The 16,976-nt window shown below is 48.5% G+C and overlaps 1 protein-coding gene across 1 annotated transcript; it reads left to right on the forward strand.

Annotated features, from left to right (window-relative positions):
• Positions 1–692: 692 nt before the first annotated feature.
• Positions 693–13,625, forward strand: LOC114708130 (stearoyl-CoA desaturase 4-like). Its single transcript, XM_028891163.2, has 6 exons — positions 693–940; positions 1,428–1,701; positions 5,129–5,259; positions 6,753–6,958; positions 9,349–9,581; positions 11,625–13,625. The coding sequence occupies exons 1-6, from the start codon at positions 917–919 to the stop codon at positions 11,822–11,824; spliced, it is 1,068 nt and encodes a 355-aa protein (XP_028746996.1). The 5' UTR covers positions 693–916; the 3' UTR covers positions 11,825–13,625.
• The last annotated feature ends 3,351 nt before the right edge of the window (positions 13,626–16,976 follow it).

The following is a 16,976-nucleotide window of genomic DNA, read 5'->3' on the forward strand; positions in this document are numbered from 1 at the left end:
GTGACTGTAGGTGTGAGCTGGTCAGAGCATTCTGGATTTCTGGTAACCATCCTGAGCAGGTGGGTGGGGAAGAGCCACTACCGGCCTTTGGTGCTAAGTAATAAGGCTATGCACCTGCTCTTGTCCTGAGATCTGGGGGTGGAGGCCAGTCCCCCCACACACACACAATACACCTGGTGAATGGAAAGAGAAGATGGATTGTGATGGACACCGGTGAGATGTCCCCACTGCAACCGCCCCAGGGTGACACGTTTGCCAAGCACCTGTGCCAGCCTTGGGTTTCGACTCAGTCTTCCCCCATCTTGAGAACAGTTTGTGTACCCTCTGAAGCTGAAGAACTGGACCCCAGCTTCCCCCAGCCAAGATGCTGGCAGGGACCCAGGGTCCATAGATGTGAAACCAAGGAGAGAGGAGCAAAGGTGTCTGCCAGGGGGCAGTAGATTTCTGGGTGCCAAAGCTGAGAAGACAAGATAGCAACAAATCCCCCTACCTCTCTAGGAACTGGGACAAAGGTGGCCCTCTCTCAGTATGTGCAGTGTCCCACGGCCTCACCTTAGTTGACTGCAGGCTATGCTGGTTGTCCCCTCCCCTCTCACACCTTCAGCCTTCATCCACTCACGGGTCAGCCTTAACTAGGCAGCTCTGAACACTTTATCCCTTGTTGGCAATCACGAAGCTTGTCTGAGCAAATACCAGACACAGTCACCAACTGCCAGCTCTGCCTACCCTTTAAATCCTGAGCCTGGAGAGATCCGCACGCAGCAGGATCGAGTGGTGATACCCTTACAGCTAGCCAGGTACACGGCACACAGTGACCTCTGGATCCGGAGTTCCATCCATCCTCAGTCGCTGCAGACCTGGATCCCAAACTGCACCGCAGCCTTCAGAACGGGACCCAGGCCTCCAGGGAGCCGAGATGACAGCCCACATACCACAAGAGGTCAGCTTCCCACCAATGATCCCCCACAGCACAGGATCTCTGGCACCGGGTGGGATTCTGCTGAACAGTTTGTAGGGGCCAGAGCTGGGAGCTGCAGAGGCATCTTGGACATCTGTTTGGATTTGTATGACCTTCCAAGTGAGGAATGTGGAGTTTATTTTGGCAGTTGACTTTAAAGAAAAATCCCACCCAGCCAGTACCTTTCTACATACATGTGCATTTTCCTTTAAATGTTGCTTGAGGTACAAATATTTTACCCCCCCATGCCTGCCCCCTCACCTTGAGGTCTGGTTTTATTGTCAACCCATTTTGTATAGTTTTTGGGAATGTTTCTCTGTCCCATCTAGGGGTGGACGCTGTTTTCCTATGGTCTGGGCACTGGGCCCAGGGTCTCTGTGCCTCTACCGCCTTGGCTGTATAACAGGGAAACAGACCCCTTGGTACCCTCATGTACCGGCTCTTGACTCTCCACTCCCTCTCTTTGAAGATCTCTAGCAGCTGTGGCACCACCCTCAAAGAACCTCACTCCTGGGGTCAGCAGAGTGCAGAAGAGAAAGTGGAGAAGACACCCTTCCACTCAGAAGACATCCGTCCTGAGATGAAAGAAGACATACATGACCCCAGCTACCAGGATGAGGAGGGGCCCCCGCCCAAGCTGGAGTATGTCTGGAGAAACATCATCCTCATGGCCCTGCTGCACTTGGGGGCCCTGTATGGGATCACACTGGTTCCCTCCTGCAAGATCTACACCTGCCTCACAGGTAATCACCCCAACCCCTTTGTCCTGAGCCTACACCCCAGCTTTCCCCCTACTCTTTAATGAGGTAGGCTCTGACTCAGAAAAGTAGCTACAATCTGTCCAGATTTTTCAAACCTTCTATTCATTTTCTGAGATAACTAGACTGGGAGCAGAGCCTCGTGGGATTGGGATGCGGAGTGTCCGTTATGGGAATCCTTTAACATGGGTGTCAAAGCCTACCGAAGGGTCGAGGGAGGGACAAACCAATGCCAGAGAACTGGCAGTCTCCGGAAGAGCTAAAAGCTTCCTGTCTCACCATTGTCTGCCACAAGAAAACTAAGGCCTAGGGGTTGGGGGTTTAGCTCAGTGGTAAAGCGCTTGCCTAGCAAGCACAAGGCCCTGGGTTCGATCCTCAGCTTCGGGGGGGGGAACAACAAAAAACAACAAAACCTAAGACCTTTACTGGGAGGCATGGGAGCCTGATGAGGGGCCCCATGGGCTATTTGCTTAGTCAGGAGGCAGAGCAAGGGGAGACTGTTCAGAGGGGACCATTGGAGAGGAAGACATAGAAAGGGGTAACCCACAAAAATATCTGTACACGCGCTTCTGGCCAGGCCAAGCTTGTTTGGCCCAGAGAAAGGTGAGGCAGCCGCCCCATGCAGCCCAAGTGCACGGGTGTGTGGCTCTGTTGCTCCAGGTGGGTCCTGTCAGTCAACAAGAAGTTCTTAAAATGAAAAAAGAGGGTTGAGAAATGGTTCACTTTCCATTCCCCCGGCAGCTAGTTTCTGCCCTGTCTCTGGAGACCATGTAGGACAAAGGGCCAAGAACCTTCTAACGCTACTTCTCCGGTCTCCTATCCACCCCTCCTTGCCAACCAAGGACAGCCAGGCACAGAGAATAAAGTCTTGAGAAACCCTGGCCATCAGACTGCTCTAACAAGGAAGCTAGTTCCCACTGTGTCCACTGCCTGCTAGCTCAGCCCCTCAGGGATCCATGGGTGTGGGCTGGTGCGGGCGGGGCTGGGACGGGGCTGGGCGGGGCTGGGGACGGGGCTGGGGCGGGGCTGGGGCGGGGCTGGGCAGGCGGGGCTGGGACGGGGTGGGGCGGGGCTGGTCTAGGCTGGCTAGGCTGGTCCAGGGCTGGTCCAGGGCTGGTTCAGGGCTGGTGCAGGGCTGGTCCAGGGCTGGTTCAGGGCTGGTGCAGGGCTGGTCTAGGGCTGGTTCAGGGCTGGTCCAGGGCTGGGGCAGGGCTGGTGTAGGGCTGGTGCGGGGCTGGGACGGGGTTGGGGCGGGGCTGGTCCAGGGCTGGTCCAGGGCTGGTCCAGGGGTGCCCCTGGACACATATCTGTGCTTTTAGGTGGTTCAACCTCTGACTCCTGATTCCTGGATGAGGAAGAAGGAACAGGACTCTGTGGGACGGGCCCCTTACTGTCCTCTGAGGAATGACAAACCAGGGGTCCCTCTCTGGAAGACACAGGACATTTCTGGTAGCTATTTCTAAGAGGGTAGTGATGTAGAAGTTGGCTGCCCCTGCTCTCGACCTCTTAGTACCTCCAGTAGGTGAACTCTGGCCTTGGAGATTCATCTTAGAAGTTCTGTAGGTGCCAGGGAAACACAAAGGGAGGACCCCTTCCTCAGGACCTCAGTTTTCCCAGGCACCAAATGGGGACAACAATGCTTTGTCATGATTAGGAAGGTCACATTCCTTAGGTTAGTTGTGTGTTTTCCCAGGGTGACTCCTAACTCACCTACTTAGAGAGCCTCCTGCAGGGATATTAACATGGAGGGCTAAAGGGGGAAAAAACCCTGCAGCCCACTTCTTAGAACAATGCTACAAGATGTTGTTTAATAACCACTATGACCACAAGCAGTCCTTCCCTGGGGGGTCATGGAACTAATGTATTTGAACCAAGCTGTCTATTTGACAGTCAAGGGGCCGAGAAGGACAGGGCACACAGTGTTTGGGTTCTCGTCCCAATCCCCTTGTACTTAACTGCTTGTGCTTGCCAAACTAATGTACCAGAGACACCTGTGACATGAACTGACATGAGCACTTCCGGGTGCTCCACCGAGAGCTTTGGCCAAAGCCCGTTCTTTCCTCCTGCACCTGCAGGACTCTGGCTCCTCTGTGGTTCAGGGTCAGGTCACGGATGTGGGAAGAGCTCAATCTAGACACAGCCAGAAGCAGTAAGTCACTTGGGTCTGGTCCCAGTCAGAGGGACTGTGACCAGAGCCTTCCCTCGCTGCACACTGGCTCTGCGGCCTTTGTGGTAATCCCAAGAAGAAATGGGGTGGGGCAGGAGAGGGGAGAGGCTGTTATTTGGGAAGCTGTTATTTCTTGGTCTGGAAGGACACAAGACAATTTATACAATGTATTGTGACTTCAACCTGAACTACACTCCTTGGCCTCTAAGGAGCTATGGTTTCCAGCTGCCCACAGACTGTTGACAGTCTCCTCCAAGCCCTCATGGGTCCAGCATTAGTCAGGGGACATAGCAAGGGGAGACTGCTTCCTTCCCTATTAACAATTGTATCTTCTAAGCTTTTGACTTCAAAGACAACCAGGTAGGACATGGTAACCATCCTTAGTCCACTCTACAAATGTAACAGAGTTAACTTGCCCTAATATAGGCACCATCAGCCGCCAGTTAGTGTTACCCAGCATTGTATTGGCAGCCAGCAATCCAGACTGACAGAGGAACATGGCGAAGGAGAGATTTGGGATCTTGGGGGATGGATGACAGAGTTGGAACAGTGCCAATGGCTACGGTTTTGCTATAGTGAGAGATTCTGGGTAAACACTTAACCTTTTCTATGATCTACTTCTTCAAGATGCTCAAGTGATCACACCTACCACCTGAGGTGTGCAGTAATTGTGAAAATATTAAAATTCTTGATAAAGCTCAGGCCACTGTGAACATATAACTCTGCAGGGCTGACTCACCCTGATATGGGCATGTTATCTGCCAGCATACTGGAATGCTGTTGTCATAACTGGTGAATTAGCACAGACCTGTGATCTCTTAGTGTCTCTTAAAATTGGGGTTTGTTGTAATTGATCAAACCAAATTGCTCTGGTTGGCTGTTTTTCAAGGCACAGAGGGACTAGTCTGTGGCCCTGAACACCTTAGAGGAAGGTCAGAGTTGACAGGCTCAGAGGTACTGCCCCGCAGACAGACAGTGAGAGTACTGTTGCCTGTCTAGATTCCTTTCTCTATTTCTGGGGCCTTTGAGCTTACTTCCATCTCTAGATAGAGAGGCCGGGGCATGATGGGATTACTCAAGTGTTCAAAGCCACAAGATAACAAGACCAAGGCATTCCAGAGTTTGGGGGAAAGGAACTTCACTAACCTCTGAAGAAACAGTAGACCAGAGTCGGGGAAGGGTCCTTGCGTCCTTGGCCTGACGGAACCTGCAATGGTTGGTGATGTCCCTGCTGTCTCCTGACAGGAATGTTCTACAGTTGGGTTGCTGCTTTGGGCATCACAGCCGGGGCGCATCGCCTGTGGAGCCACCGAACCTATAAAGCACGGCTGCCCCTGAGGCTCTTCCTCATCATAGCCAACACCATGGCTTTCCAGGTGAGAAGCTGCCTGATAGAGGCTCTGTGTCTACCGTGAAGGCTCGAGGATTGTACTGCGAGTTAGCACCTGAAGAGGAGCCAACAGGACAGCCATTATCCTTCTCATTTTCATGCGGTCCCCACAAGTGCATGCTCAGTACTGAGGTCCACACAGCATGGGACGTCTCAGAGTCAGCAGGATGGGAAATTAGGAGTTAATTGGAAGACTCTCCAATTGTAGGGTTACTGTTTTCCCAAAGTTCCCCATGTAACATGTTGTGTGTAGTCCTGGCTATCCTGGAACTCACTCTGTAGACCAGACTGGCCTTGAACCTGGAGATCCACCCACCTCTGCCTCCCAAGTGCTGGGATTAAAGGCGTGCATCACCACCACCGAGCTTGACTCTGGTTTCTTTAACATTCGGTGAACAATAGACTCACGCTGTAAGGTGCCTATCTCAGGAGTCCCAATGGGATCAGAAGTAATAGGCCACAGACTTGGGGATTCTGCTGCAGATAATAAGAACATTTCAATGGCAAGCAGAGTGCTAGCATTTGTGACATAAATGAACGTATTAAATCCCCAAATATCTTAGGAGATTGAACCCCATTTTACACTTGGTCACTAAGAGACCGGACAGGTAAACACTCTGGTCCTATGAGTGACTGTCTTGCTGGGTAAGCAACTATTGAAGTTTGCTGAGGCAAAGTCATAACAGAAACAGAGGAAAGGCATCAGGGGCCTGTTTTTGCTGTCAGACTTCAGCAATGGGCTCAGGATAGCTGGGGTATGGGTCTTAATCTCAACAAGAGGAAATCAAATCAGTCCCTCAGTCTTGGCTAGATTTGAGGTTCTCACCTTGTATATCTAGTCATTTCTACTATAACAAATCACCCCCTCAAAGGCTCCTCATGTCCTTGTGGAACAAAACCAAAATAGAGACCTTGATGCATTTTTGAAAGAGTAGAAAGAGTCACAAACAAGCCAGAGGGCGTTTGGGAATGGGCTGAGGCTCATGAGTTACACACTGGCCCTGACCCTGGGTCGGGTGAGCTGTCACTCCTAAAGGCATCAGGATGAATATCCCTGTACCTTTATGACAGAGCAGCATCCGGGATGCCAGGACACTTGCCCATAGTCTCTGTACCCAATGATTAGGTATTCCATGAGAGAAGCCTGTCTCACATTTCTTTCTTCAAGAACTAGTAGTCCTTGCCTTTCTCTCTGGGCTCGTGGACCTCATTGCCGCCACCCCACCCCCATCTCCCCATCACACAACCAAAGAAGCAGCAGTGATTCCTGGGTCTGGAACTGTAAGTTGCTTTCCTACATAAGCTTTAGGGGCAAGTGTGCAGAAGAGGGGCTCCTTCAGGCCTCCTTTGGGCCGGAGTCCTGATGACTTTGTGAGGTGAGGTCTTGTATCTTTGCAACATCTGGGCCCTTGCATTCCCCGCCCCCCCCGGGGGGGGCATCTCTTCTCAGTACTGGGGTCCTCTTTCCTGTCCCTCCAGAATGATGTGTATGAATGGGCCCGAGATCACCGCGTCCACCACAAGTTCACAGAAACACACGCCGACCCTCACGATTCCCGACGTGGCTTTTTCTTCTCTCACGTGGGCTGGCTGCTTGTGCGCAAACACCCGGCTGTCAAAGAGAAGGGTGGAAAACTGGACATGTCTGACCTCAAAGCTGAGAAGCTGGTCATGTTCCAGAGGAGGTGAGTCAGGCTTGGGGGTGTGGAGCCCGGGGCACCTGGGGTTTAGGGACCCTACTTTTTTCTGATAGAACACATTAAATAAAAGCTGGGGCTGAAGAGATGGCTAGAAGGTTAAGAGCACCGACTGCTCTTCCAGAGGTCCCAAGTTCAATTCCCAGCATCCACATGGTGGCTCACAACCATCTATAATGAGATCTGGCACACTCTTCTGTGTACATAATAAATAAAATAAATCTTTGCCGGGCGGTGGTGGCGCACGCCTGTAATCCCAGTACTCAGGAGGCAGAGGAAGGTGGATCTCTGTGAGTTCGAGGCCAGCCTGGTCTACAGAGCTAGTCCAGGACAGGCTCCAAAGCTACAGAGAAACCCTGTCTTGAAAAACAAAAACAAAACAAAACAAAACAAAAGCTGAAGGATTTTACTCAGTTTGCAAACTTACAATCGTTCCAAAACACAATTCACTAACATCTCACAGGCCCACAAGCATGGATTATTGTTTTTTCCTTTCTGAGATATTTCCATGAAACAAATTGAATGTGACAAATATTCATTGATCTAGAATAGTCATGAACACAATAGTACAGTAATGGAGTCCTTCTTCCCCCGAAAGGCCTGTAGTATAGTCGGGTATGCAAGTACTAGAAGCAAGGCAAAAAACTGTCTGTACTGTGAAAGGTTCATGGAGACCAAGACCGCTTAGTAGGGATCCAAGGGAAGAGTTGTTGAAAACAGCAGCCTCAGAAACAACAGCGATTCTTGTGGTATCGTGGGGCAGAGATATGCTTCAGAGAGGCTTACCCAACACAGTTGAAAGTAGCCCTTGATTGACAGGTGGAGGCCAGGGAAACAAGTTGGATATGGAAGACCCAGGCCAGGCAAGCAGACCTAAGGTGGAAAGGGAAGGAGCAGGATGCAGATGATGCAGTACAAGTTGAATACAACACTGCTTAACAGCTGTCAATCAATTCCCTTGGAATGTCAGTGGTCAACTTCCAAAGGGACAGAGCTGTCGGAGGTCAAGGGCCCTCAGTGTGCCTCCTGGAAAGCAGAGCAAAGATCTGGGGGGTGGTAGCAGGAAATGAACACTCGTCACACATTCTGTGTCAAAGATGGAGGTGGACTCAAGAAGGGATCTCAAAGGCAACCAGACAAGAGCCCAGGCAGTGGGACTTCTCAGATGAGTTTGTGACTTCATCCTGACTGGTTTGGCCAACATGGCCTTACCCTTTGTGAAAATAAACAATAGGTTTCTAGTCCACAGACCCATGGCCTATTGATAAGGCTGGAGATGACTGGGTGGGCGGAAGACACCCACAGGCCACCTGGCACCTCAAGTTCTGAGCTGACTGAAGACACCCACAGGCCCATGTAACGAGTCTTTTTCTGTCCCACCAGTCAGTTCCCAAAATAATGATGTGGAGACTTCTTACTAATTAAGAAAGCTCAGCCTATAGCTTAGGATTGTCCCTAACCAGCTCTTCTAACTTAAATTAACCCATTTATATTAATCTACGTTCTATGACATGGTGTTACCTCTCTTCCATCTTGCACCTCCTGTTTCCTCTCCACGTCTCCTGGTGTCTCTTGTGCACCTAGATTCCTCCTCCTCTTCCTTTCTCTCCCCAGAAATCCTGCCTATACCTCCTGCCTAGTTATTGCTGTTTCGGCCTTTTATTAAACCAATCAGAAGGTGCCATAGGCAGAGACACATTTTTATGGTGTGTAAACTAATATTCCACAACAGGCCCACCTGGCCCTGCTCGTCCTGGGTGGGTGGAAGACTAGAGAGATGCCTCAATGACTTGGGTCCTTCCAGATGACCCAAGTTCAATTTTCAGCACCCACATGGTGGCTCACAACTTGTAAAACCAGTTCCAGGAGATCCAATGTCCAATGCCTTCTTCTGACCTCTTTGGGTACCTGTACATAAGTGATACACATTCATACAATGCAGGCAAAGCACTCATATAAATTGTGTGTGTGTGTGTGTGTGTGTGTGTGTGTGTGTGTAAAGAGTGAGATAACACACACCCCTCCTGTATTCCTAATGTAGGAGAAAAGACAGCCCAGCCCAGTGAATGTGAACCTCTCAAGTGTGCTTGTGGCCCCTCTCCACAGACTCATATTGTAACTATAATTCTTGCCTGACAACTGTTTTGTTATATGTAATTTTACTATATCAAAATGAAAACCTTCCTTTTTGATCAGACAGAAAAGGAGAAGTGCTGTGGGATGGTCTTTCTGTATGCTGTAAATATGTGTTGCTACCATTGGTTAATAAAGAAGCTGCTTGGCCTATGGCCAGGTTGTTTATTTGGGACTAAATGGCTGCAGGACCAGCAGGACAGAAACTTCTGTTTACACACTCAGTGTTTGATCTCTCCACATAGGTACTACAAGCCAACTGTCGTGCTCATCAGCATCGTCCTGCCCACACTGGTACCCTGGTACTTCTGGGGTGAAAGTTTTCAACACAGCTTTTATGTTGCTACTCTCCTGCGGTATGCTCTGTTCCTCAATGGCACCTGGCTGGTGAACAGTGCTGCCCACCTCTATGGATATCGGCCGTATGACAGGAACATTGGTGCCCGAGACAATGCCCTGGTTTCAGTGGCATCTTTTGGTAAGTTATCAGTTCACATCGAGACTGCATGAGGTGGGTTATTGTTGAGGAGAGCATGAAGACCAGATTCTAACTTGTGTGATTGCCTTGGGTCTTAGGTTTCCACTCTACAATGAGGGCTACTTCGCTGATTTTAATTTCCCAAACCATCACCAGTCATGACTGAGTCCTTTGAACTCTTCCTTTTCCAGTCGTTTCGGAGTTAGGTTGTATCTTACTAACTAAGGACAGCAGATGCATTAACAGAACAGAAACATCCATGGAGGGGCCAGGAAAGCAGACTGCTTTATATATGTAAGCCTGCTGCATATGTAGGAAAAAATAAAGGTAACCTAGGTCAGTCAACCTCGACTGTGCCACACCACATTTCCTATGGTGGAAATCTCCTGCTGGCCATCAGGTACTTTCTACCATTGTATGTAGTCTTAATTTGAGCCTGTGTTTGAAAACAAAAACAAAAACCACCTACTCTGTAAAATTCTGAGATTTTCGCAGGAACGGCACACCACAGGCTGATGTGTGTCCTGTACCGGTGAGCAGGGTCTGTTCAATGAGTTTCCCCAACTCCAGTGTCCTGAGGAGCTCAAAGTGGCCGTCAGCCTCTTGCTTTGTCTCTACTGCTACTCTGCTCTTTGTACCTGCTCCTCTCTCCCTCTCAGCTCATCCCTGACCGCCCTAATCTTTTTCTTTTATTTAATTAACCTGTCTCCTCATAGGCACAGGCTCATGTTCTTAGACGAAGGTCATCATTCTCCGTAGCCTTCCTGGGCTGTCTCTTCCAGTCCCGGTGTTACCCATACAGCCTAATCTCCCTTCTCTCTCTCTCTCTCTCTCTCTCTCTCTCTCTCTCTCTCTCTCTCTCTCTCTCTCTCTCTCTGTGTGTGTGTGTCTGAGAGACTCCATGTGTGTATGTGTGTGAAAGAGAAAGAGAGAGACTCTGTGTGTGTGTGTGTGTGTGTGTGTGTGTGTGTGTGTGTGTGTGTGTGAGAGAGAGAGAGAGAGAGAGAGAGAGAGAGAGAGAGAGAGACTCTGTTTTAAATACCAGTGAGGTCTGGTTAGGTCTCCTTCAGAGTCTCCTTGTGTGGAAGGCATGTGTGGATGTTAGCAAGCTTGCATCAACCCCTTAGCCACACCACGCACAATCCAGTGAACAGGAGTATATATCCCTTGAGAAGTCCTGCTTGGAGTCATTTGTTTGGCAGGAATTCTTTACCATTTTTGTTTTCTATATAACTCCCATTATCTCGAGGAATATTTTGGTGTCTTAATTTTTAGCCAGGGTTTCAACAGGGTCTCACATGGTAGTTCTGCTGGCCTGGAACTCACTATGTAGACCCTGCTGGCCTCAGACTTAAAAGAGATCCGCCTAACTCTGCCTCATGAGTGCTGGGATTAAAGGTGTGCACCACTATGCTCTGCTTTGGGAAGTATTTTTAAAAAGATTTCTTTATTTTTATGTGCATGAGTGTTTTGCCTGTGTGTATATAGTGCACACCGTGTACATGTGGTGCCTGTGGAATCTAGAAGAGGGTGTTAGACCCCTTGGACCTGGAGTTGCAGACGGTTTTGAGCTACCATGTGAGTGCCAAGAACTATATCCAGGCCCTCAGCTAGATCAGCAAGTGCTTTTCACTGCTGAGCATCTCTCCAGACCCTGGGCTTATTTTCCTTAACTTAAAAATGTGTTAATTAGTGTATAGTGTATATTAATTACATATAGTGACGGGTGACGTTTTCATTCATGTGCAGGATTTCAATCATTCTTACCTCTTCTTCCTCTCTTGCCCCCTCCCTTTTCTGCTAATTCTCTTCCTCTTTCTAAGTAATCCTCCTCTTTTCTATATTTTTGTGGGTCTGTGGCCTAATGATGTACCACTCACAGGTGCACAGGCTGAAAGTTTATTCCCAAAAGCATGGACATTGGTGAATGGCTGAACCGCTACACCTTAACCATTGGCTGCGTATAAATCCTCAGGGAGGGTGCAAAGAGCAGGAAGCAGCCATCACCGAGCCCCCTAACTGCTCTCCACGCTTCTGTTCCAGGCGAGGGCTTCCACAACTACCACCACACCTTCCCCTACGACTACTCTGTCAGCGAGTACCGCTGGCACATCAACTTCACCACGTTCTTCATTGACTGCATGGCTGCCCTGGGCCTGGCTTATGACAGGAAGAGAGTGTCCAAGGCTGCTGTCTTGGCCAGGATTAAAAGAACTGGAGATGGGAGCCACAAGAGTGGCTGAGTTTGGGGTCATCTGAGTCTCTGTTCCATAAACCAGCCAGGCCAACTTTTAATGTTCTGTTAACTACTGAATAATGCTACCAAAACCCACTCCTAAACAATTTTTTTTAGGGGGAGGTTAGGGTTTCTCTCTGATCTATTGAGCTCTATAGACCAGGCTGGCCTCGAACTCACAGAGACCCTCCTGCCTCTGCCTCCCAATTGCTGGTGCACCACCTTGCCCAGCTCTGCAAAGTATTCTTGTCAAATGTTCAAGGCAATTCTATTTTATGATGCTAAACTACAGCTCTCTCTCTGTGTGTCTGTCTCTCTCTGTCTCTGTCTCTTTCTGTCTCTCTCTCTCTCTCCTAGTCCCATCCCGTATGCTTTGTTCCTATTATGCTTGTCTTTCTTTCTCCTTCACTGCTTCCCTGAGAAGCAGCTGGTGAGCGCTGGCCCACCTTCCAGAGGCTTCGCCACCTTTACGATGTCTCAGAGTAAGGCCCCTTATCACAGGCAGTTCTCTGTCTAGGTATTTGCCCAAAGCCAGAGATACAACAAGACCTTTTAGAGAGTGTCTTGTTAATTGTTTTCAGTTCACAGTTCGCTAAAGGAGAGGGGAAAAATAATATTTGTTGTCATAGCGGTGTTAAACTGGTAAGTCATGGGGGAAAGCATGAAGCGTGTGACTCAGAAGTAGGGGTCGGGGCAAGGTGGGAAGTAAAGCAATAGGAAGGAAGCACTTGCCGAAACCAGACCTTGCTGCCTAGCTCCCATAGTCAGGAGCCCTGAGCAGGTAACAGTCATTAAACATGGCCGTGCTAGAATTCGATGGAATGTCTCCGTACGTCAGAATGGTTCAGGCTGAGGAGAAGTAAAGAAAAGTCATTGTTAGTAGGAAAAGAGGGATCCCCTGAGATAGAATTTCTTTTCGTTAGTGACAAGGAGCTTTGTTACATCATAGAACAGTCTTCAGATGAGATGTGTAAAGCATCAACTTGTAGAGGGTTTTAAGGATTCCATCAGCTGCTCATCCAACTTGTTTCATCTTCTCTTCTGCCTTCCTTGGGGTATTATTATTATTATTATTATCATTATCATTATTTATTTTCTGCCCTCCCAGTGATGAGGTAACTATAGTAATTCCAAACACCCCAAACAGGAAGGATTGTAGGCAAAGCTGGGTCAAACACAAAAATATAGAGACACACGGTTATTGTACAGAACACGGAGATGGAGACACACATGATCATTGTACAGTACTTTGTATTTGATCATGTGTTCATTGTATAGAACACATGACCATTGTATGGAGCATGGAGATGTCTCCCTGAGATGTCCCCCTCTGAGAATGTTACAGAGGCTTATAGAGCAGAGGATTATATAGGTTACCTGCTCCTCTCATGACTGACAAGAGATGGAAATTTTGATGGGCAGCTTTGCAAAGTGGGGGCTTTGAGAACACGTTGCTGGGGATCCAGAAGTTGCTTAGTTACTGAGTACCAGGATGAATGCTAGCAGATCGATTCCTTAGTCTAAATTCCTCCTTGGATTTGAGTGATAATCAGGCTTTTCTCCATTTGTGCCCCTCGTCCATTCTTGCTCTCTGACCACCCCCTACATCTAGGACTGGCTGGGGGAGATAACCAAACTCTTAGCCTCCTAATTCTTGATTCCTGATTTCCGCCATCTTTTCCTTTCTTCCTGTTGATCTCTCTGTTCCCTTACCTTCCTTCTTTCCCTTAACAGGAATCTCTTGTGTATGTACATTCAGGGTGGTCCTTCTCCAGACACGATGCACCTGGGCTTAGACTTTCTATGTCTCTAGCAAGGAAAGTTGTTGGACACTGGTGTGGCTTCTATAGCCACTCTCCCTCTCCTCTGTGTACCTTGCTCACATGAATGACTTCAGAAAAGTTCAGCAAACCTTCTAGAAATGTCTCTGGCTCAGAAGGGCTTTCAAACTCATGAATCCCAAAATGTTCACACTGTGCCAGTGAACCACTGAACACAAGGTTTTGTAACCAATCCTTTCTGTGTGGACCAGAGCAGAGGGCATGGTCAGTGCCCCCTGCCTATCCAACAATGTGGTCCACATGCGCCAGTGCTCCCAGATAATAGTGCAAAGCTTGAGGGATGAGCAGTTGTTGGGAGGAGTTGGGTACTCACCCGGAAACACTAGAATGAAGGGCAGAGAGCTGAGCGCCTCTCTCCAAGAAAAGGTCTCAACCCTCGAAGCCAACATGTGCTGCCAAGCTTTGAGGTGGGCTCTGAAATGCTGTGAGCTTTGCTGAATAGAGTGTCTTTCACCAAACTAAGCAGCGTCCCTTCCATACAGCCTAAGGAAGACAAGAGTATGGAAAAGTTCAGAAGAAATCAGAACATCAGTATTTTGAAGACCACGGGCCCTTCCTGTCCCTGTTGCTCAGTAGGTAGGAGTAGGCATAGCCTTTCTGAATAGAGACTACTGGGAGCAACCTACTCTAAGGTAGCCTTGCCTTTGAGGTCTCCCGTCTCATAGAAAAAAACTCACAGAGGAATTGTGTAGGTCAGATCAGCTGACCTGCACAGCCTTTGCAAATGTCTGTTGCAAGATTGTAATTCCACAGGTCATCAAATGCCTGCTTAATAACATATGGATGAGACAAGCATGGTGCTGCATGACTTTAATCTCAATGCTCAGAAGACACAGGCAGGCAGATCTTTATGAGTCTGAGGCCAGCCTGGTCTACATAGAGAATTCCAAGCCAGCCAAGGCTACATAGTGAGACCCCATCTCAAGCAAACCCCACCCCTACCCCACTAAAAACAACAACAAAAACCCTATGGACAATAAATGCAATTTTCTCTTCTTTTCCTTCCAGTTCTGTTCCATAGTTCTGATCCTTACATGTCCCTATACAAGTCTAGATGAATATTTCTGGCCTGTGTGTATTTCAGATTCACATAGGAGAGTGACATCTCAATAAGGAACACTATTTTTGAGACCCCCCCCCACCATCACCTCCCCACCCCAGACAGGGTTTCTTTGTGTAACAGCCCTGGCTGTCCTGGAACTCACAGAGATCCATCTGCCTCTGCTCCTGTGTGCCACCACGCCCAGCTTGTTCTCAAGATTCTAAAGCTCGATTCAAGTGACATGTTAATCAGAAACTCAGACCTGACTGTGTGGCCCTCTGATTGCCATCTCTTTGTGGGTGTTCCAACAATACACGTAGGCCCTTTCTTGCTTACAGTGGCTGTGAGCCTGTGTCACCTCCTCCACTGAGTCCCACCATACCTGAGATCCTGCCACACTGTACCCGGTGTAAAAAGGAGTCTGGCTGAAGGGTTATCAGTACAGTGAGTTGCAGGATTTCCTTCTGGGTTTCAGTTTGGAAACCTGCTTAGAGTTGTTTTTATTAAGTAGCCATATTTAGTGGATGGTGGAAATAATTTGAATATATTCCTCTTTTTCTTTTCTTTTTGTTTTGTTTAGATCAAAAAATAGTAGTAGCATTTTTGGTCCTGATTTGGTCTCTCAAACCCACCAGGCTACATGGTGAAAAGCCCACTACCTCATCTTCTTTGTTTTCCTCCTAGCCAATTGAAGACAGCCATCCCAACCATCTCTGGGGGACACCCCCTTTCTTCTTTTCCAGGGCTAGAGCCCTTAAAATGGTCAGGTACCTATCAGCCATTGCTGTCTTTGCCTGATCCAGAGCTTATCCTTCTGGGGTAAATAAAATCTCTTTTGTGCTGAGAATTTAGTCTCTGGGTGTGTTCTGTGCTGATTCTGAGGCCCCTTCAAGTATAAAGAACCATCTCTCTCATCCCTGGCTTCAATAACCTGAGTGTCCTCTCTGTGGTAATACTCAGATGAGGTCCTGTCAAGTCTCTAAAGCTAGCATGCCAGCCTCCATCCCAGGGCCAGGGCTTGACCTTCCACAGGAGCACAGACTTGCTATGACTGTCTTAGGCACTGTTCTGTTGCTGTGAAGAGACACATGGCCATGGCAACTCTGATAAAGGAAAACGTTTCAGAGGTTTAGTCCATTATCATCATGGCAGGGAGTATGGCAGTGTGCAGACAGACACGGTGCTGGAGAAGTAGGTGAGAGTTCTACATCTGGATCTGCAGGCAGCAGGAAGAGAGGGTTGGGCTTTTAAAAACCTCAAAGCCCGCCCCCAGTGACACACTTCCTCCAACAAGGCCACATGTTCTAATCCTTTCAAATATCACTCCCTGGTGACCAAGCATCCAAACCTACGAACCTATGGGGGGCGCGCGGGGGGTGGGGGGGCATTCTCATTCAGAACACCACAGTGATTTCTGCTTTCATAATAAACTCACTGGTGACAATGAATCCATATCTGCTAAGAACATCAATCTATTCATGAGGACAAAGTGCACCTGAGCTAACAATCCCTTCAGGGTCTCTCCTCTACTGTTACACTGGGAATTAACTTGTGAAGAATGAACTTTGGAGACTTGTTGAAGCTGTTCCACTGGACATGTTGTTTAACTGTATTGCACTTCAAGTCATGAAAACATGGACAATAATTTTCACCAACCTCAATGGATGCAGTAGAGGCATGATTAGTGTCTTTTTTTTTTATAAAGCATTTTGGAATCCCTCAGCAAAGGATTCTCAAGTCCTGTATATTTTTTATAGTATCAGAGTTTGCCAGGAATTTAACATCCATACATCTTGGATGTTATCATTAGGCAATATGGTTCCCTAGTAAGATCAAAGGCATGCATGGTGTAAGTGGTGTATAGCTAGCCAGATGGAATCTGAGACTGCCCATCCACTGTCACAAAGATCAGACGGCATGCCTTCCACTTCTTCCTCCCTCCACTCTCTCAGGGCTAGGAACAGGGTTAGAATTAGGAGTCAGGCCAGACACGGCAGGAAGAGGGGAGGTTTCACAAGAGTCTGCAGCCAAGATGCCCTTTGTTCCTGGCAGAGAAGGGAAGGGAACTGGAGGGAAGTGAAGAGAGACACATTTAGTTAAGGTGTATTCAATGAGCAGGGCATAGTGGCATCACGCCTTTAGTCCCAGCACTCAGGAGGCAGAAGCAGGTGCATCTCTGTGAGTTTGAGGCCAGCCTGGTCTACAGAGTGAATTGCAGGACAGCAAGGGCTACACAGTGAGACCTGTGGTGATATTTTATTTGTGCTCTAACAAAT

This window comes from Peromyscus leucopus, chromosome 1 (assembly GCF_004664715.2).
Source record: "Peromyscus leucopus breed LL Stock chromosome 1, UCI_PerLeu_2.1, whole genome shotgun sequence".
NCBI lineage: Eukaryota > Metazoa > Chordata > Mammalia > Rodentia > Cricetidae > Peromyscus > Peromyscus leucopus.